The sequence below is a fragment of the Candoia aspera genome, chromosome 6, assembly GCF_035149785.1.
Source record: "Candoia aspera isolate rCanAsp1 chromosome 6, rCanAsp1.hap2, whole genome shotgun sequence".
Classification (NCBI taxonomy): Eukaryota; Metazoa; Chordata; class Lepidosauria; order Squamata; family Boidae; genus Candoia; species Candoia aspera.
This window is the reverse complement of record NC_086158.1, coordinates 6,868,613-6,885,413: the sequence shown is the minus strand read 5'-3', so window position 1 is coordinate 6,885,413 and position 16,801 is coordinate 6,868,613. Positions and strand designations below refer to the sequence as shown.

The following is a 16,801-nucleotide window of genomic DNA, read 5'->3' as shown; positions in this document are numbered from 1 at the left end:
CTATCTATCTATCTATCTATCTAATTTGTCACCACCCATCTCCTCCCACTGGATGGATTCTGGGTGGTTTACAACAAATATTAAAGGCAAAACTGAAATACTTTGGCCACATAATGAGAAGACAGGACACCCTGGAGAAGATGCTGATGCTAGGGAGAGTGGAGGGCAAAAGGAAGAGGGACCGACCAAGGGCAAGGTGGATGGATGGATGATATTCTAGAGGTGACGGACTCGTCCCTGGGGGAGCTGGGGGTGTTGACAACCAACAGGAAGCTCTGGAGTGGGCTGGTCCATGCAGTCACAAAGAGTTGGAAGCGACTGAACGAATAAACAACAAAATCCCTAAAACGATAAATGTATAAAATGCCTTATAAAATTACATATAATTAATAATATAAATAAGAGTAAAGTCCAGATGGCTGTGATCTCGTTCAGTCTTTGCGTGGAAGGGGTGCTTCAAATCACTAGCCAACCCCAGGCATGACTGTTCTCCTCCCTGCCCCAGGCCAGGTGGCAGAGCCAGGTCTTCAAGTTCTTCTGAAAGGCCAGGAGCAACGGGGCTAGCCTCACCTCCGGGGGCAGCGTGTTCCGCAGGGTGGGAGGCCCACTTCCTGGACCCCATTAAATGAAGTCTTAAAGACAGGGTCCGCAGCATGCCCTCTCTGCACGATCGGGTGGGGTAGCTTCATGTAGCGGGGAAGAGGCGGTCCTTCGGGTAACCACATTTTATCAAAATAAGCCATGCATCCAAGTTGTATCGTTGGAGCCTGTGTTCCTCTGCAGCCTGAAAAGATGGGCAGCTTGGGAGAGGTTGTCTGGACCAATGTTTTTCAACCTCAGCAAGTTTAAGATTTCCCCAACCAGCATTTGCTGGCTGGGAAAATTCTGGGAGGTGAAATCCACCCATCTTAAAGTTGCCATGTTGAAAAACACTGGTCTGGACACTGCAACTTAAGAAGGATTCAGACGCACCGGAGGAGTTTCAGCAAAGGGCTGTGATCCGAGGACTAGAAACGATGTGCTTTGGAGACCAGCTGAAGGAGCAGAAGCACACTGAGCCTGGAGAAAAGAAGACTAAAGGAAGTCACACCAAAGGTCAAGAGACACTCACGTACATTCCCGTTGCCGCCCCCACCCCCAGGACAGGGAATCAATAAATTATACTGCATTTAACTTTGAGGAGGGAGATTCCGGTTGAATGTTAAAGGGGAGGAAAAGAACCCTTCTGAACATTAAGGACAGTTTGCCTGTGGAACCACTGACCCCAAGACTGTAATTATGGGAAGACATTCTTGTTCCTGCCCCAGTTCTAAGCCAGGAGTACACAGCTTGCACATTGGGATGTTGGGTCCCCCTCATTGATTCCTTTATTTATTGCACGGCCATTCTCCTGCAATCCAAATCACTCATTTTTCAAGGGAGTTGCTGCATGCCAGGGATGGGGTGCTACCTTAGAGTAGGAATGCCTTAGAATGAATGAGAGTCTTATTTCCTTCTTTTGATATTTGTGTTTCCTTGCAAATCAGCATCAAACACTCAAAGAGTCTTTGGCCCAATGGGGATCTCAGGGGGGGTGTGTGCTTAAAATAATTCCCTTAAAGCTCAGCTGTCTTCATTTTTCGTGCTGCCTCATTCTAATCTTTTTTGTCGTCGTGCGTCATTCCTTCTCGGAGAGGGAAGATGGCCACTGCGGGCTATGCATCCAATTTCCGCAATAAACAGATACTTTCCAGGGCCATTAAGTTCATCTCAGGCAATCGTCCTGATTCCTGCCCAGTTGAGACCACTAAGGTCATCCAGTCCAGCCCCCAATCTCATAATGATTGAGATGGCTAATGGCATTTTTTTCAAGGTGATTTTGGAAAGGGAGGCTGCATTCTGGAACAGTGAGGAAAGATGAGCTGGAGGATCACCAGTGGGAGAGATTATGTTTCGACCCCTTTCAGTGGTTTCCAGTTCTTCCTTCTTCTCTGCCCCACCAGGTGTCCTCTTCAGCATCGAAGTCACTTCGACGTTCTTTGCTGTCCGCAACTATTGGCGTGGCTTCTTTGCGGCCACCTTCAGCGCCTTCATCTTCCGGGTCCTTGCAGTATGGAACAAAGATGAAGGTACAATTCTGGTTTCTTCCTTCAGGAAGTCAGGAGTGGATTAAGTGGTATCAGGAATACCCAGGGTCTGGCCCAGGGATATTGCCGAACAATTAGATAAGGGGCCTTGTGTGTTTTGAGCGGAATTCTGAACCAACAGCTCGGATGTAAGGCAGGGGAGTAGATCATAATTTTTTCCTCCAGATTTGTTATATTTGGCCTATCTTCCTAAAGTCAGGAATAGCTTACTATTAATCTTAAAATTCCCCAGAGTTGCTCAAAAATCATTTGGGAGGATGCTCTTTAATTCTAACAAGACAACCCATGACCCATTGGGTCATCGTTTCAGAGGTATTTCCTTACCAAATTCCTCAATGCCTTCAACGATGGCAGAGCTTCTAACGTGCTGCCTTCACTGAAAAGGTTCTTAAAAATTCAGGGAGCTACTCAGAAATGTATCTGCCTTGAAAATACCCCATGTCATTCTTACTGGACTGTATTGCACAGTCAAACATCTGGAGTTGACCAGAGGAAATGTTTTATGACATTTGGTATTATGTCATAAAATTTCTAATGGTAATTTTTATGTCATACAATGTTTCATAAAATTTGCCAAATTTTAATCCCACGGGAGTCATGGGTCTCGGATTTTGGACGCATTCTCTAAGTTAGCCCATTTGAGGTACTTGGTTCAAAAATGGTTGGCCTATTTGTAACCTTTAACTGGCCATTTGCCCAGTTAAAGGTTACAAACAGAGTTTTAGTAGTATATAGATCAATGACATGGATGAAAAAGATGAAGCTCAAATCTGAGTCTTCTCAGCAGGATCGGAAAACCTGTATGCAAAAAGCTACTTTCTCGAATTAAGCATCCCGTATGCCCATTTTCAAAAAAGGTGGAATGATTCTTATGGTGCCAAAAAAGTGGGACTGAATTAATAGTAGCCTTTGGAAGTATTTTTGTTTAAGCTGAGAGCAGATATCCAGGTGAAAGCATCCAATTCATGGCTGCCCAGACTTGTGGAAATAGACTTGCAAAATGCACATGAGTTGGTTCCTGCCACCTTCTGAACTCCAAACCTGTGTTAAGAAAACACCACCACTGTGTATGCATTACATGCTATGTCCAAAGAGATAAGCACATTATAGCTTTAGTGATGGCCCCGTTCCCACCATCGATGAAGGCAATGCCCAGATGCCCATCACAAGCTGAACTACGGGCAACTCAACCTCATTTTAAATTAGTTAAGCATGCTGTATAGAGCCAGGTGCGGTTCCCAGTTTCTAGATCAGGAACAAGGTTTTAGGTAGACAGCGTTGAGGTATAAAGCAGTGTTTTTCAAACTTGGCAACTTCGAGATGTGTGGACTTCAACCCCCAGAATTCCCCAGCCAGCGCTGGCTGGGGAATTCTGGGGGTTGAAGTCCACACATCTCGAAGTTGCCAAGTTTGAAAAACACTGGTGTAAGGCCTAAATTTTTTCATGTAGGCCATCCACCAGGAGAGGCAGCTGGGCTTTTGCCTAATATTCATGGTGCAGAGATCTGTACGCGCTTTGTCTGAATTGTCATTCTTGGCATTTCTCACTCCAGATTGTTCTCTTTCCCTCAGAAACCATCACTGCTCTTTTCAAAACCCGCTTCCGGCTGGACTTCCCCTTCGATTTGCAGGAGCTGCCGGCTTTTGCGGTGATCGGGTGAGCCTCGCTTGCTTTCGTGGGGCCTCCCCTGCCCCTGGAAGGGGACCCCCTCTTCCGACAGCAGCCTTCTCCTCTCCCCGCTAACCCCTCTACTTCCCTTTTAGCATCGCCAGTGGCTTTGGAGGAGCCCTCTTTGTCTACTTCAATCGCAAGATTGTGCAATTCATGCGCAAACAAAAGACCATCAACCGCTTCCTGATGAAAAAGTAAGGCGGGCAAAGACCCAGGCTCAGGATCATGTGGGTGTCATCCTGGGCCCAGAAGGGCCTTGGTTTCAGAAAGTAGCTTAGGTAACTGGGCTGTGGGAAGAGAACAGGTTGGTGCTGGAAAAGGGGAAAGAGAAGGGAGGCTGAAGCAGAGACAGAGGGAGGTCTGAATGGGAAGGGACGGGGTGACAGCCTGGGTGGGGCAGATGGGCTGGGCTGGGGGGCCAGATGACTCTGAGAAGTTGCTCCAAGCAGAGATCTGGAGCTCCACAGCAGCTTTGCTTTTCTTGGGCTTACTGCCTGTAATGGTATGTGGGAATGACCTTGGGAGATCGGGCAAAGAGACGCTGCCTAGGGAACGGTCAGATAAGAGAGAGCAGAGCTACAGCTGGATAATGGATGGGGCAAGAGGCTCAGAAGAACCCTCCCAAGTTTCTCAGGCTGTAAAGGAAATGGGGTGGAGAGATATATTTTCAGACTTGCAAGATTGATATCAGCCTTGCGAGGTAGACCTGACAGGAAACACGACCCGATGAGCTAATTCTACTTTATTGTAAAGCTACATTGACAGAATCTTGCATGTCTGAAAGTATATCTCTCCCCCAGTCTCCTTTACAGCCCGAGAAACTAGGGAGGGTTCCTTCTGAGCCTGTTGCCCTGCTCACATTCCTGCTGTGGGCTCAGCTGCCATTTATCTGACCATTCTCTTGGCTGCGTCTCTTTGCCCCGTCTCCCAAGGTCATTCCCACATACCATTACAGTGCACCTCCAAGTGTCTCTTTCTGGATCACTGAGGGGGCTTAAAGGCAAGCCCAGGGCAAGCGGGGGCTGCTTTTGGTGGCCAAGCATTGCATTTAACATTGGGGGAAGATGTCCACAAGAGGGAGGCACCACTTCCCACATGTGGTGAGGGTCTGCTTTCTTAATGTGTTTTTTAAAAACACTGTGATGCCTATTTTAGGGCCGGGTTTCGGTCTGGTCCCCTCCTGAAAGGGCAAGAAACTAAGCCAGAGACGCCTCCACAAACCACAGAGTGGAATAGAGGGCCGATGTGGTCCCAGGGCCACAGCTTCCCACCACCTCTGACCTAGGACATCCCTCCATCGCCTCTAAATGTACACTCAGCTCCTCCAGAGGGCACCGGGATTAGGGGCCGAAGAGGCAGGAAACGAAGTCATGATGTGCTGCCATGTAACCCCATGCTGTTTTCTTGTGCTCTTGATAGGCGCCTGCTTTTTCCTGCTCTGGTCACATTCCTCATAGCAACGCTGACTTTCCCGCCTGGTTTTGGGCAATTCATGGCAGGCCAGGTAACTTCTGAGCCCCGAGGGAGGCTTTCCAATCAGGCTTGGTGCAATTTCTGTTCCTCTTCCCTTAGTTCTTCCATGTTTTGCTAATACCAGGGCTTCACTTCTCCTACAGGATAGAGCCTCCATATGTATAGGCAGCGTATCTGAATGTCAACTGCCAGGGCAGACAATGGGGGTGGGGGAGGGCTGTTGCCTTAAAATCTGCTTTACAAGACTTTCCAGTGGCATCTGACCATGAATATAACTGAAGCTGATGAGGTTCCCAGTATCATTTATGGGGTTTCTGATCTACCTTTTAGAAAGTCTGTTCTTTCAAAGGGTGTTTTAGCAAGGTAGTCCTTTTTTTGTTTGTTCTAATAAATTAAAATTTATTGAAATTTTAAAAAGAAAGCTAAAAACTAACAGAAACTAATAGGGAGGGAGGGAGGGAGGGAGGGAGGAAAAGACAAAGGGTCAGAGAAAAAAACTTGAGATGCTAATTTTAAAGCACAAGCAGGTACACAACAGGTTTGCATCCACACAACTTGCTTAACGTGGTTGCTGAGCTAATTCATATTCTGAATCTGCACAATACATTTGATCATTCAAACCGGCTGGGTTTGTACAGTGCCCTAAGCCAGTGTTTCTCAACTTTGGCAGCTTTAAGATGGGTGGACCTCAACTCCCAGAATTTTGGCGGTTCAAGTCCACACATCTTAAAGTTGCCAAGGTTGAGAAACACTGCCCTAAGCAAGAACAGTTTAATTACAGTTACAACTAACCAAGCTTAGTGAGATGTACAAATGCCAGTAAGTCTTTAATTCACCCTGTTAAGCATGTTGGATTTCAGGGCTGCATGGCTCTTTGGATTCAGGCTCCAAGCAGAGCTTTGAAATGCAAGGCTGTAGTTCTCTGCATTACCATAAAGCAGCTGCATCTCCTCCAGACTGTCTTCTGTGTGATTCCAGGCAAAGGCACATCTGCTTGATGCTCGTGTGGAGAAGTGTGATGTTTGCACTCATCTTTTGGAAATTTAATCCAAAGCTCGGTGCTACTTTAACTGTAGGGCCCAGGAGAAACCAGCATAAAGCTTTCAGTGGTTACGGTGCCATTCACACTCCCTAACTTTCTGCCTTTTCTCTTTCAGCTCACCCAGAAGGAGACCTTGGTCACCTTGTTTGATAACCGCACATGGGCAAAGCAGGGCTTGGCTGAAGAATTTGAGTTTGGTGGGGTTTCTGAAGCCTGGAAGCACCCTCGTTCCAATGTCTTTGTCACCTTGGTGGTTTTCATCCTCATGAAGGTGTGTGGTGGCTTTGGACTGCTCTGGACAGTCCTGTCTCTCCTTGGGATGTCTCTCCTGGTAGCATCTGGGAATATGAGTGTCTCTTTCCAAAAGTTGTTGGCGTTGGACAAGGGGAGCAATAGTCCTGCCCTGGGTCTGGAAGGTGGTGCCTCAAGCCAGTTCCTCCTGTGTTAAAAAAGATTAATAACTGGATAGAATCAACCCAATCATGTCTTAAAACAGCTCCGGTTTGGTTGATAAATTTATTTATTTATTTTGTATGGCACAGCAGAATACAGCATTATTGAATAAAAGTTCACAGAACAATATGTAAAATGTATATCAGATATAAAACATTGGGACAGTAGATTAATTTAAAACATGCAGTACTGAGTAAAATTATAAATAGAATTAAGTTATGTGTGAGCAGTTACTAGAGTGGCTAAGCCTATGGCCAAATATCTAGGTTGTTTAGCCATTGGACAGCACTGCCCTTAAGATGATGTAATTCTTGCAGGGAGCCAGGAAACCTTCTGAAGTGGCATTCCATAGCAATGTGATGTACAATTTGTGGGACGTTCCCACAGTCACAGTTAGAATTATCAACCAGCCCCCATTTTTGTTTCCAATATTGGCACCTGCCATGATGAGTACAAATTTGGTGAAGCGCTGTCCAGTTTTTCCTTGGGAGATCAAAGCCATAGGGGCATTGTGCTGGATCAGACACTAAGTTAAACAGATCTGGATTAGAAGTTGCACACTCCAGGCACCATGCTGTCTCAATGTCAGAGTCTTCTCTGACTAATTGCTGTCCAAGTTTCCATGGAGGGTTCCAAGATTTAAGTCTAAATATTTGATTGTGGCAGTCTTCATGTATAGGTTTGCCTCGCACTTCTTCCACTCCCTTTTTAAGTTGATAAATTACAAGATGTCAGGGTTCTAGCATTATACATGGGACGCCGGAAAGGAGCAGGTTGCGTTCCTAGCTGTTCTCTCAACAAATATGAGGATGGCTGTGTTCACGTACCAAGCTTAAGCAGAAGGTCTAACAGAAGAAATTGTACATCATGCTAAGCTTGTGGACAATTGACCTTCATTAGTATTTTTATGACAGCTTGTTGTGTGCAGACCCTACCTCTCCAATGAGGTTATGGTTCAGGGCATTGCACAACACCCCCCCCCCAAAAAACCTGGGCTAATTCAGTGACCCGATGAAGCAGGTTAACAAACCCTTTTTCTCCTACTTGGGGAAACTCGATTAGACTTTGCTTCTTGATTAGCTAATGTTCTAGGGGCTGGGGAAGTTTTCATCGCAAGGGGAAATTCAAATATGCAATTCTCTCTCACACAGCACGAAATAACTTCAGTCCTGGGAACTCTTGAGCCCTGTCATTTATCTGCAAGGAACAGCTCAGATAGGAGTCATGCCAGCCTAGTTTTCTAACAGAGGAGCTAAGCCTTGATCTATACCATTTCAGAGGTTCAGGGAAGGGCCTTCCAGAGTGAAGCGAAGAACACAGTGATGCAGTTGGAAATTAAACATTAGAAAGGGGAGTTTGTTTTGTCTTTGCAATGTCATGCTAACTTTATAGGTACAGAGGTTTTCTAGGGTGAGGAGGTAAGGAAAACATCCTCTCCCTTGTAAAGTCTTCTGAGTAGCACATCAGTAAGAAAAAACTGGAATTAGAAGTTGTAATGATTGAAGAAGGTATAGGAAGCATAAAAGCATCCGGAGGGAGGGAAGGAAGGAAGGAGACTGATCAGTTAAAATTAGCCTTTAAGTTAGATTGGACAGTGGGAACACAAGCAGGATGAAAGGAAAGGCAACAGCCCTTGAGTTAATCCTAGATAACGTAATAACCGAGATTAACAAGGCCTCCTCAACTGCCACATTAGAAAACATCACAACCAAGTTAAAATAATGAGACATCAGAGGTAGGAACTATAATTTCATCAAATTTGGATGGATTTTATGGGGTACCTCAGTAGCAATAGACTCTAACATGGTACTGTAATACATTATATTACCTGTCAACTTACATTTTAGTGGATTTTTTGGTGTTTTCTATACCTTTTTTCCTCTATGCATCATGGATTTATGTTAATTTAGTTACTTGATAATGTTTGCTAATCATAGTTCAATAAGTACCGGTTCCAGGAGTTCAGTGGACAAGAAAATAAAAATCCTAGGTTATTTTGGGTTCTTTCAAGCTGGCAAAGCTGCTTCAGACCAACTTGTTGCTTTTCCATTCCCAGTTGGAATCCTTTTTCTATCCTGGCTTCCAATTTTTTTTCTCTTGTGCCAAACCCCTTTCTTCTAACTCCAGCAGCGCTTCAGCACAGATAAATCTCTTGTTTTCCTTTCAATTTGGAGGACAAGACACCACAAATAAGCTTTCTGGAACCCAGTGTCCTTCAGATACATGAGGCTACATCTGCATCAGCCCCAGCCCTGGACCCAGTACAATCAACAGGTCTGCTGGCTGGAGATGATGGGGATTGTAGGCTAATCCACCTGAAAGACCAGTTTGGTCTAGTGGTGAAGGCACCAGGCTAGAAACCAGGAGGCTGTGAGTTCTAGTCCTGCCTCAGGCATGAAAGCTGGCTGGGTGACCTTGGGCCAGTCCCTCCCTCTCAGCCCAAGAGCCAATCAGGTGTAGTAGGAGAGTTCTAGTCCCGCCTTAGGCATGAAAGCCGGCTGGATGACCTTTGGCCAGTCCCTCCCTCTCAGCCCAAGAGCCAATCAGGTGTAGTAGGAGAGTTCTAGTCCCGCCTTAGGCATGAAAGCCGGCTGGGTGACCTTGGGCCAGTCCCTCCCTCTCAGCCCAAGAGCCAATCAGGCGTGGTATGAGAGTTCTAGTCCAACCTTAGGCATGAAAGCCGGCTGGGTGATCCTGGGCCAGTCTCAGCCCAACCCACTTCACAGGGTTGTTGTTTTGGGGAAAATAGGACGAGGAAGGGATCTTAGGTATGTTCCCTGCCTTCAGTTATTTATAACAATAATAAAGGTGGGATGGGGAAAAAAAATCTAAAAAAAAAAGACACAGAACCAGAGAAGCCAGCATACAGGACCACTCCTCTCCTGCTAATCACCATTTGTCTTTCTGCCTTCCTACAGTTCTGGATGTCAGCTCTGGCTACCACCATCCCAGTGCCTTGCGGGGCATTCATGCCAGTCTTTGTCATTGGTGAGTTGAGCCCCTGTGCCTTTTCCTCCCTCTTTCTTTGGCACACACCTGGGGGCTGCGTCTTTTCAAGATACTGCCCTGCATTTGAACCTTACATTTTCCAGGGAAATACACTGCCCCTTCCAGCAAAACTTGTGCAAGGCTTTGTATTGATTCCAGAAAGGTACTTCAGCATACGTAGGAGTACTACGTTAGAAGAAGGGGTACTTCCTGCACACGCTGAAGCACCTTTTTGCAATGCTGCTTCGCTTGCACCTTTACACGCTCCAAAGCATCTTTTCTGAATCAGATCTGACACTCAGGGCAGCTTTGCTAATGACTGATTAAGAAGAAACTCACCTTGTCAGATGCCAGCAGGATTGCTAACAGGAAACACGGGCCCATCTTTGTAATTTTATAAGGCACTGGCTGGCCATTTTTGCTGCCGTGGGAATCAGAGCCTATGTTCCTCGTTGCTCTTTTTGCTTTCTGTGGGGTTTTGAGTCCTCTGGATGTCACCCCGGGGGGGAAAGTGCTTGTTTTGGTATCTCAGCTATGAATTGGTTAGTGTTTAAGACGCCCTGGTACTCTTAAACATTTTTCTGCTGAAAGACTGGCCCCCTCTCCCTCTCTGTAATCTGCTGTAACATTTTATAGAGCCCAGAGGTTCTCACGTAGAGGTTTTAGATTCACCACCACTGCCCTACAGCTATGTTTTTATATTATTATTATTATTATTATTATTATTATTATTATTATTATTATTATTATTATTATTATTTTAAGGGTCCCAGAAAGGGCAATATAGGGCCAGGGTGTCCACACTCCGAAGGCTGAGATGGACATCTTGCACCAGGTCTTTCAGCAGAAAGGGGCAGGCTCCTTGGATGCCCCTTGGATGATAGGCCTGGGTTGCGCATCATCTCTAACTGGCTCCCCTAAAATCCTAACGGTTGTCTTTGTACAACAGGCTCAAGATGTTGTAAGAGGAGACCTGTGTTAACCTATGATAGTAGAAACCAAGAGGAGTCTGCTCATATCTATCCTGGCTAATACATTTTATTAAAAGACATCGAATGATGTGAGCTACAGCTCGCTTTGTGTGCTGCAGCTCACTTCATTAGAGGCATCTTTTAATATCATTTGTTAGTTAGAAGATGTGCTACTGGACTCCTTCTGAGTTCATGTTCAAGGTGGTGAGTGTTGAGTCTGGTTTGTTTGGGGATGTTTTTGTTGTTGTTGTTGCCTTATGGGAAGCCAGACAGTGGGTTTCCTTTGGGCCCCGCAGACCCAGAAAATTGGTTCATCCCAAGAGCAGAGAAGAACCATCATCTGTCCATCCGCTCCTCTCCCACAGCTCTGACTTCCTCTCTCTGCACAGGGGCAGCTTTTGGGAGGCTGATGGGTGAGAGCATGGCAGCTTGGTTCCCAGATGGCATTCACACTGACAACAACATCTACCGCATCGTGCCAGGAGGCTACGCAGTGGTGGGTAAGAGGCAACTTTTTTCCTTTTATTTCCAAAAGAATTAAAGAGGATTGGCTCCATCAGCACAATCCCAGAGGCACGTGCTTTACCAACTCACTTAAAGATTTAACAGTTGCATTCACACAATAGCTTGGTGGGTGGAGGTATCTCCAGGGCTACAAGAAGCGTAGCTCAGAATGTTAACAATAACACACAGAGGGATGTTTCAATGTCAGTCTTACGGGGGAAAGGACCCTGGAGCCCTTCCATCACACAAACTGGGAAAAAGAGGTTCAAATAGCTCTTGGAGACCGCACCCCAATGACTTCACCAATAAATGTTTTAACTGGTTTTAATGATGGCAGGTTGTAATTGTTTGTTGTGTGTAGCTATATACGCTGCCCAGAGTCACATGCAAGTGAGATGGACAGTCATATAAATTAGATAGATAGACAGATAGACAGACAGACAGACAGACAGATAGATAGGTAGGTAATGATAGAGATTGATTGACAGATAGTCAGACATTAAATTTAGGCATCTTCTATTTCCAAGATTCTGCATATTATCTTTTTGACAATAAACCTAAACAATGAGTTTCATTGTGAGCCTTGCTTTGTGGGGTGCACTTGGCTACTAAGGGCTCGACAGTTAGTTTTAACCTCAGTTTGATTTTTTCTGGGTTGGTATATTGGGTCAACCTGGCTCATATGGTTAGCTTATCCTTCAGCTGACTACAAAATTAGAAAATTGGTTCATTCAGTAACTCAGCTAAGTATGTGGTATCAAGGTGTAGCCTTCACATGAAGGACTGAATCCAGATTGACTTCCATGCAGTCTTAAACACGCCATAAGAACCTCTAAGAATTATAGACAAGCTGGAACACAGCTGGATGATCTACACGATTGGACACCTCCTGCCAGTTTGGTGTTGTGGTGAAGGTGCTGGCCTAGAAACCAGGAGATTGTGAGTTCTAGTTCTCCCTTAGGCATGAAAGCCAGATGGGTGACTTTGGGCCAGTCCCTCTCTCTCAGCCCAACCCACCTCACAGGGTTGTTGTCCAGAAAGTAGGAGGCAGCAGTATTCGGTATATTCACTGCCTTGAGTTGTATATAAAAAAGGTGGGATAAAAATATAATAATGAAGATGGTGATGATGTGGTAGAAGATACCGGGAACTCTGCAGCTGGGTCTTACTCAGAATATACTGTAGGTCAGTGTTTCTCAATCTTGGCCACTTTAAGATGTGTGGACTTCAACTCCCAGAATTCCCCAGCCAGCATGGCCAAGGTTGAGAAACACTGCTGTAGCTGTAATCTTGCACTCCTGTACCTTTGCCCCCAAGGAAGACTTGCTCTCCTTTGAGTGTAAGAGCATGGGGGGTGGGGGCAAGTAATGTCATGCATATCATGGGCTGGAAGTCAAATAAATAAATAAACAAAAGGTTGTTAACCTATAACCTGTAGAATTTTCTGCCACAAGATGTGATGGTCTTCAGTACCAAAGTAAGCATGCATCTCAGTGCCAGTTTCTGAGGAAGGTACTGTAAGGGTTGCCTACTCCAAAACAATCTCAGACATCAACATGGCATGTGAAACGTTATGATGTACAGTGCACATTGGAACAGTGAACATGACAGGTACCAGTGCTCTGTTTATTGGCTTTACAGAAGCTTATAATTAGTCTGTGTGACAATACAATGCAGCATTAGGGAAGTTTCAGGTTGTAATTTTCTTTTGGTTTTAAACACAGTTAAAAATGAAAGTACTGCAGAACAAAGTTCCAGCCTCCTGAACCATCTTTAAACATCAGTCAAAGACCTAGCATTTGCCTTTAGTTGACGTGTGAAGCTTAGCTAATTTTAACCTTGTGGTTTAGAGCGTTGTAGGAACCCAACCCATGGGTTCACTTATACTTCAGTGTATTCTGTGAACCCAGAAAAGGAGTTTAGTAAACAAGTTAAGTGTGTTTTATGAATGCAGACAAACTGGAGAAAGGAACAATCCCATGAAAGCCTTTTGTTAAAAAAACGAACTATTAAAATCTGCTCTTCTGTTGTTTCTTCACTACCAAGGTGGCCATGGTCACCTCTTGGTCCATGCTATGGTTACATCACACTTGGCTTATTATAGCAGCCTGTTGGCTGGATTATCCAAGACCTCACTCTGCCCTTTCATTCGTGTCCAGAATGCTGCTCTTGATGCAGTTCTGGATCTTCCTTGTTTTGCCCCAACCTCTTTCCACTAGTTGGGAATTTGAGAAAGACACCAAGACAAATTGGTGGTGTTGATCTACCATGACCTGCACATGGGCACACCCAGGTAGTTGGAAGTCTTACCGGTGACTCCCCTACCTGGGTGATTGACCTGATGACTGGGTTTGGGTCCTTTGATTCCAGCATGTCCTGAAGAACTTTTTCTCACCGCTTGGAACAGATCCACCAACATTATGCTTGGAGTCAGATCCTGCAAAAAAATGCCCTACTGTTTTCAAGGCCTGGGAAGTTGCTGTAAAATAAATAAGTTTGAGTTATTACTTTGAACGTATAGAAGCTGATACTATTTTATATTTCAGAGCTTTAGTTTAGAGGCTCTTGGTTATATAGCATGATATTGCAATAGACTGCAATACGTTATTGCATCAATTGATTTGTTTTGGATCTGCCCTGTTCTTAGTTATAGGCAGAAAATGAATACACCTGCTACTACAACTACTACAGTTAGTTCGGGGTTGTGTGACTGGGCTACTTCCACCGTGGCAGCCTCCTTGTGAACAGACAAGCCTCTTCGTGACAGCCATCTTGAGACAATGCCCTCGTTATAATAATAATACTAATAGTAATTTATTAAACTTGTATGCCACCTGGCTCTCAACTACAAGGAATCCTCAGTTAATGACCATTTGTTCAGCAACCATTTGAAGTTACGACGGTGCTGAACAAGGAGACTTATGGTCAGGCGTCGAAGTTGCAGCTGTTGCAGCACCCCCGCAGTCACATGATCACAATTTGGGTGCTTGGCAGCTGGCTCGCACTCCTGCGGTCATGTGATCGCCATCTGCGACCTTCCCTGCCGGCTTCCTGCAAGCAAAGTCAATGGGGCAGGAGATTGCAAATGGTGATCATGTGACGTCATGCCTAACGACCACACAGGATTTGCCTAGCAACTGGAACTGCCAGAACTACTGTCGTAAGTCAGCAGTCATGTGACAGGACGCTTTACAACCATGTTGCTTAGCAGCGGAGTTCCCAGTCCCAATTGCTGTTGTTAAGCAAGGACTACCTGTACTCTGGGCAGCTCATAATATGCTCTCCTAATGTCCCAAGGGCCCAACTGTTGGGTCAGCCTAGCCTGCCCAGCATGGCAACCAATTTGAAAGTACCTTCAACAAGATCTCCAAATGTGACCCTGCTGACCTCCAAATGTTGGATCGGTCTGGTCTTCCAGCATGTCATCTGCCCCATCTGACACCTTCCCCATCTCCTAACGCAGATAATGATCCTGCTCTTTGCTGACATGGCTCCCTCCCTCCCCAGGTGCAGCTGCCCTCTCTGGTGCCGTCACCCACACAGTCTCCACCGCGGTCATCGTCTTTGAGCTGACGGGCCAGATCTCGCACATCCTGCCAGTTATGATTGCAGTGATCCTGGCTAATGCTGTGGCCCAGAGCTTGCAGCCTTCCCTGTATGACAGCATCATCCGGATCAAGAAGCTGCCCTACTTGCCAGAGTTGGGTTGGGGACATCAGGAGTAAGTGTGCATGGAGGCAGGCGAGATCGGTCCCCAGGGCTGTGATGCTGCGGGGAGCTTGGTACAAAGTGCCATGTTAATGCATGTGCTAGCCGAAGCTGATAGAAGCTGTAGTCCAAAACAAACAGGGAATTGCCCAACTGTCTACTTTATCTGTGTAATGGTACGTGAGAAAGACCTTGAAAGAGGTGGCAAAGAGATACTGCCTAGGGAGCAGTCGGATAAGAGAGGGCATCGCCCGCAGCTGCACAATGGGCAGAGAAGGAGTCTCAGAAGGGACCCTCCCTGGCTTCCCAGGCTGTAAAGGAGCCAGTGGGGGATTTGTACTTTCAGACTTGCAAGATTCTGTCAACGTAGCCTTCCAATAAAGTAGAATTAGCTCATCTGGCCATGTTTCCTGTCTGCTCTACCTGGGAAGGCTGACATCAATCTTGCATGTCTGAAACTTCCCACTATGCAGCCACAGGCTATACCCTCTCTTGCCTGACTGCTCCCTAGGCAGCATCTCTGCACCCAATCTTTCAAAGGGTTTCTTACATACCATTGCAATCTGCCAACAAATCAATAGTGCCAAAGGCTGCTTGTTTTATTTCTCCTCTTTGGAATCAAGAGTTCTTCATTAGCTTTTAGGCTGGACACCCCTGTTGGTCTTCTTCTACCTTAGCCTTTATTGCTTGTGCCAAAGCATCATGGAAATCATAGTTCGCAAGTGCCCAATTCCTTGCCGTTGTTACAGATCTTACAACCCTGCAGGATTCCCTAGGACTAAGTGCACAATTTCCTTGAAGCTGAGGATTACACTTATTTTTTAGCAGTTTTGCCTCTGCAGTGTGTGGCAGGGTGACAAATGGGATTATTCTCAGAGGGCCAAAATATTAAAGATCAAAGTGAGTGTATACAACTTGTGGCACTCACTCCTTGAAACCCAGGAAAGACAGCCCAGGGTATTTTTAATCAGAAGAAATGAATGCCTGAAGCAACCCATTTCACCCTTTAAAATATGTCCCCCTCAAGGGTTTGAAAATGTTGGCGACACTTATCACAATGCACTTTGAGCATCTGAGAAGGGATGCTGCGGAGTGGGTTGAATTATCCACCTCTGGTCCAGGGAAGGAGAATGTTTCTTTAAAGAGCAATGAAGTGCCTGTAATGTCACTTCACCAGATCAGACAAAGGCCCAGCAAATGCCTTTACACAGCGTACCCACTTTGGTTAGCGTGAACTTAAGTTCTTTTTCTGGTGTTAGAGTGTTGTCTGAATCCAACCAACTTACTTCATTGGTCAGGGAAAAAATGATAAAGACTTTTAAAAGACTGGGAGCCTTATATGGATTTTTTGTTGAAAGAAGAAAAGACTGAATTGATGATTTATGGATTTGGGGATTAAAAAGGGTCAAAGAGGAAGGGGAAAGAATAAGATGGCAATTACTCAATAGAAAGGGTGGAAGTCATAATTCTATGTTTTCTTTCTTTTTTTCATTTCTTTCTTTCTGTTTCTTATTTTCTATATCCTTTTTTTCCCTTAATCTTCTTTTCATTTTGTATACTTTTATTGTACTGAAAAATTCTAATTAAAAAAAAAACCAATTTGGTTCGTTATAGTTCGGTGCCTGGGAGAAATCCAGACAGTGGGTTAAATCAATAATCAACTTAAGCTTGTGAACCCAACCAGCTTGTTTGCATTTTCAGGAAGTACAATGTGCGTGTCGAGGACATCATGGTGCGTGATGTGCGCTACATCACCCTGAATTGTAGATACCGGGATCTTCAGGAAGTGTTGCACAGTACCAAGATGAAAAGTCTAGCCCTGGTGGAATCAGCTGGTAAGAGAAAAGGATGGGCAGGCAGGTGG

General features: G+C 45.3%; 1 protein-coding gene across 3 annotated transcripts in view; it reads left to right on the top strand.

Annotated features, from left to right (window-relative positions):
* Positions 1-16,801, top strand: part of CLCN2 (chloride voltage-gated channel 2) — a 95,838-nt gene that overhangs the window by 55,524 nt on the left and 23,513 nt on the right. For all 3 annotated transcript variants that reach the window (XM_063306362.1, XM_063306361.1, XM_063306363.1), the window contains 9 exons: positions 1,983-2,108; positions 3,699-3,783; positions 3,891-3,992; positions 5,218-5,302; positions 6,429-6,584; positions 9,685-9,754; positions 11,115-11,225; positions 14,737-14,950; positions 16,639-16,772. In XM_063306362.1, coding sequence (XP_063162432.1) covers positions 1,983-2,108; positions 3,699-3,783; positions 3,891-3,992; positions 5,218-5,302; positions 6,429-6,584; positions 9,685-9,754; positions 11,115-11,225; positions 14,737-14,950; positions 16,639-16,772 — 1,083 coding nt within the window. The remainder of the gene's footprint in view (positions 1-1,982; positions 2,109-3,698; positions 3,784-3,890; positions 3,993-5,217; positions 5,303-6,428; positions 6,585-9,684; positions 9,755-11,114; positions 11,226-14,736; positions 14,951-16,638; positions 16,773-16,801) is intronic.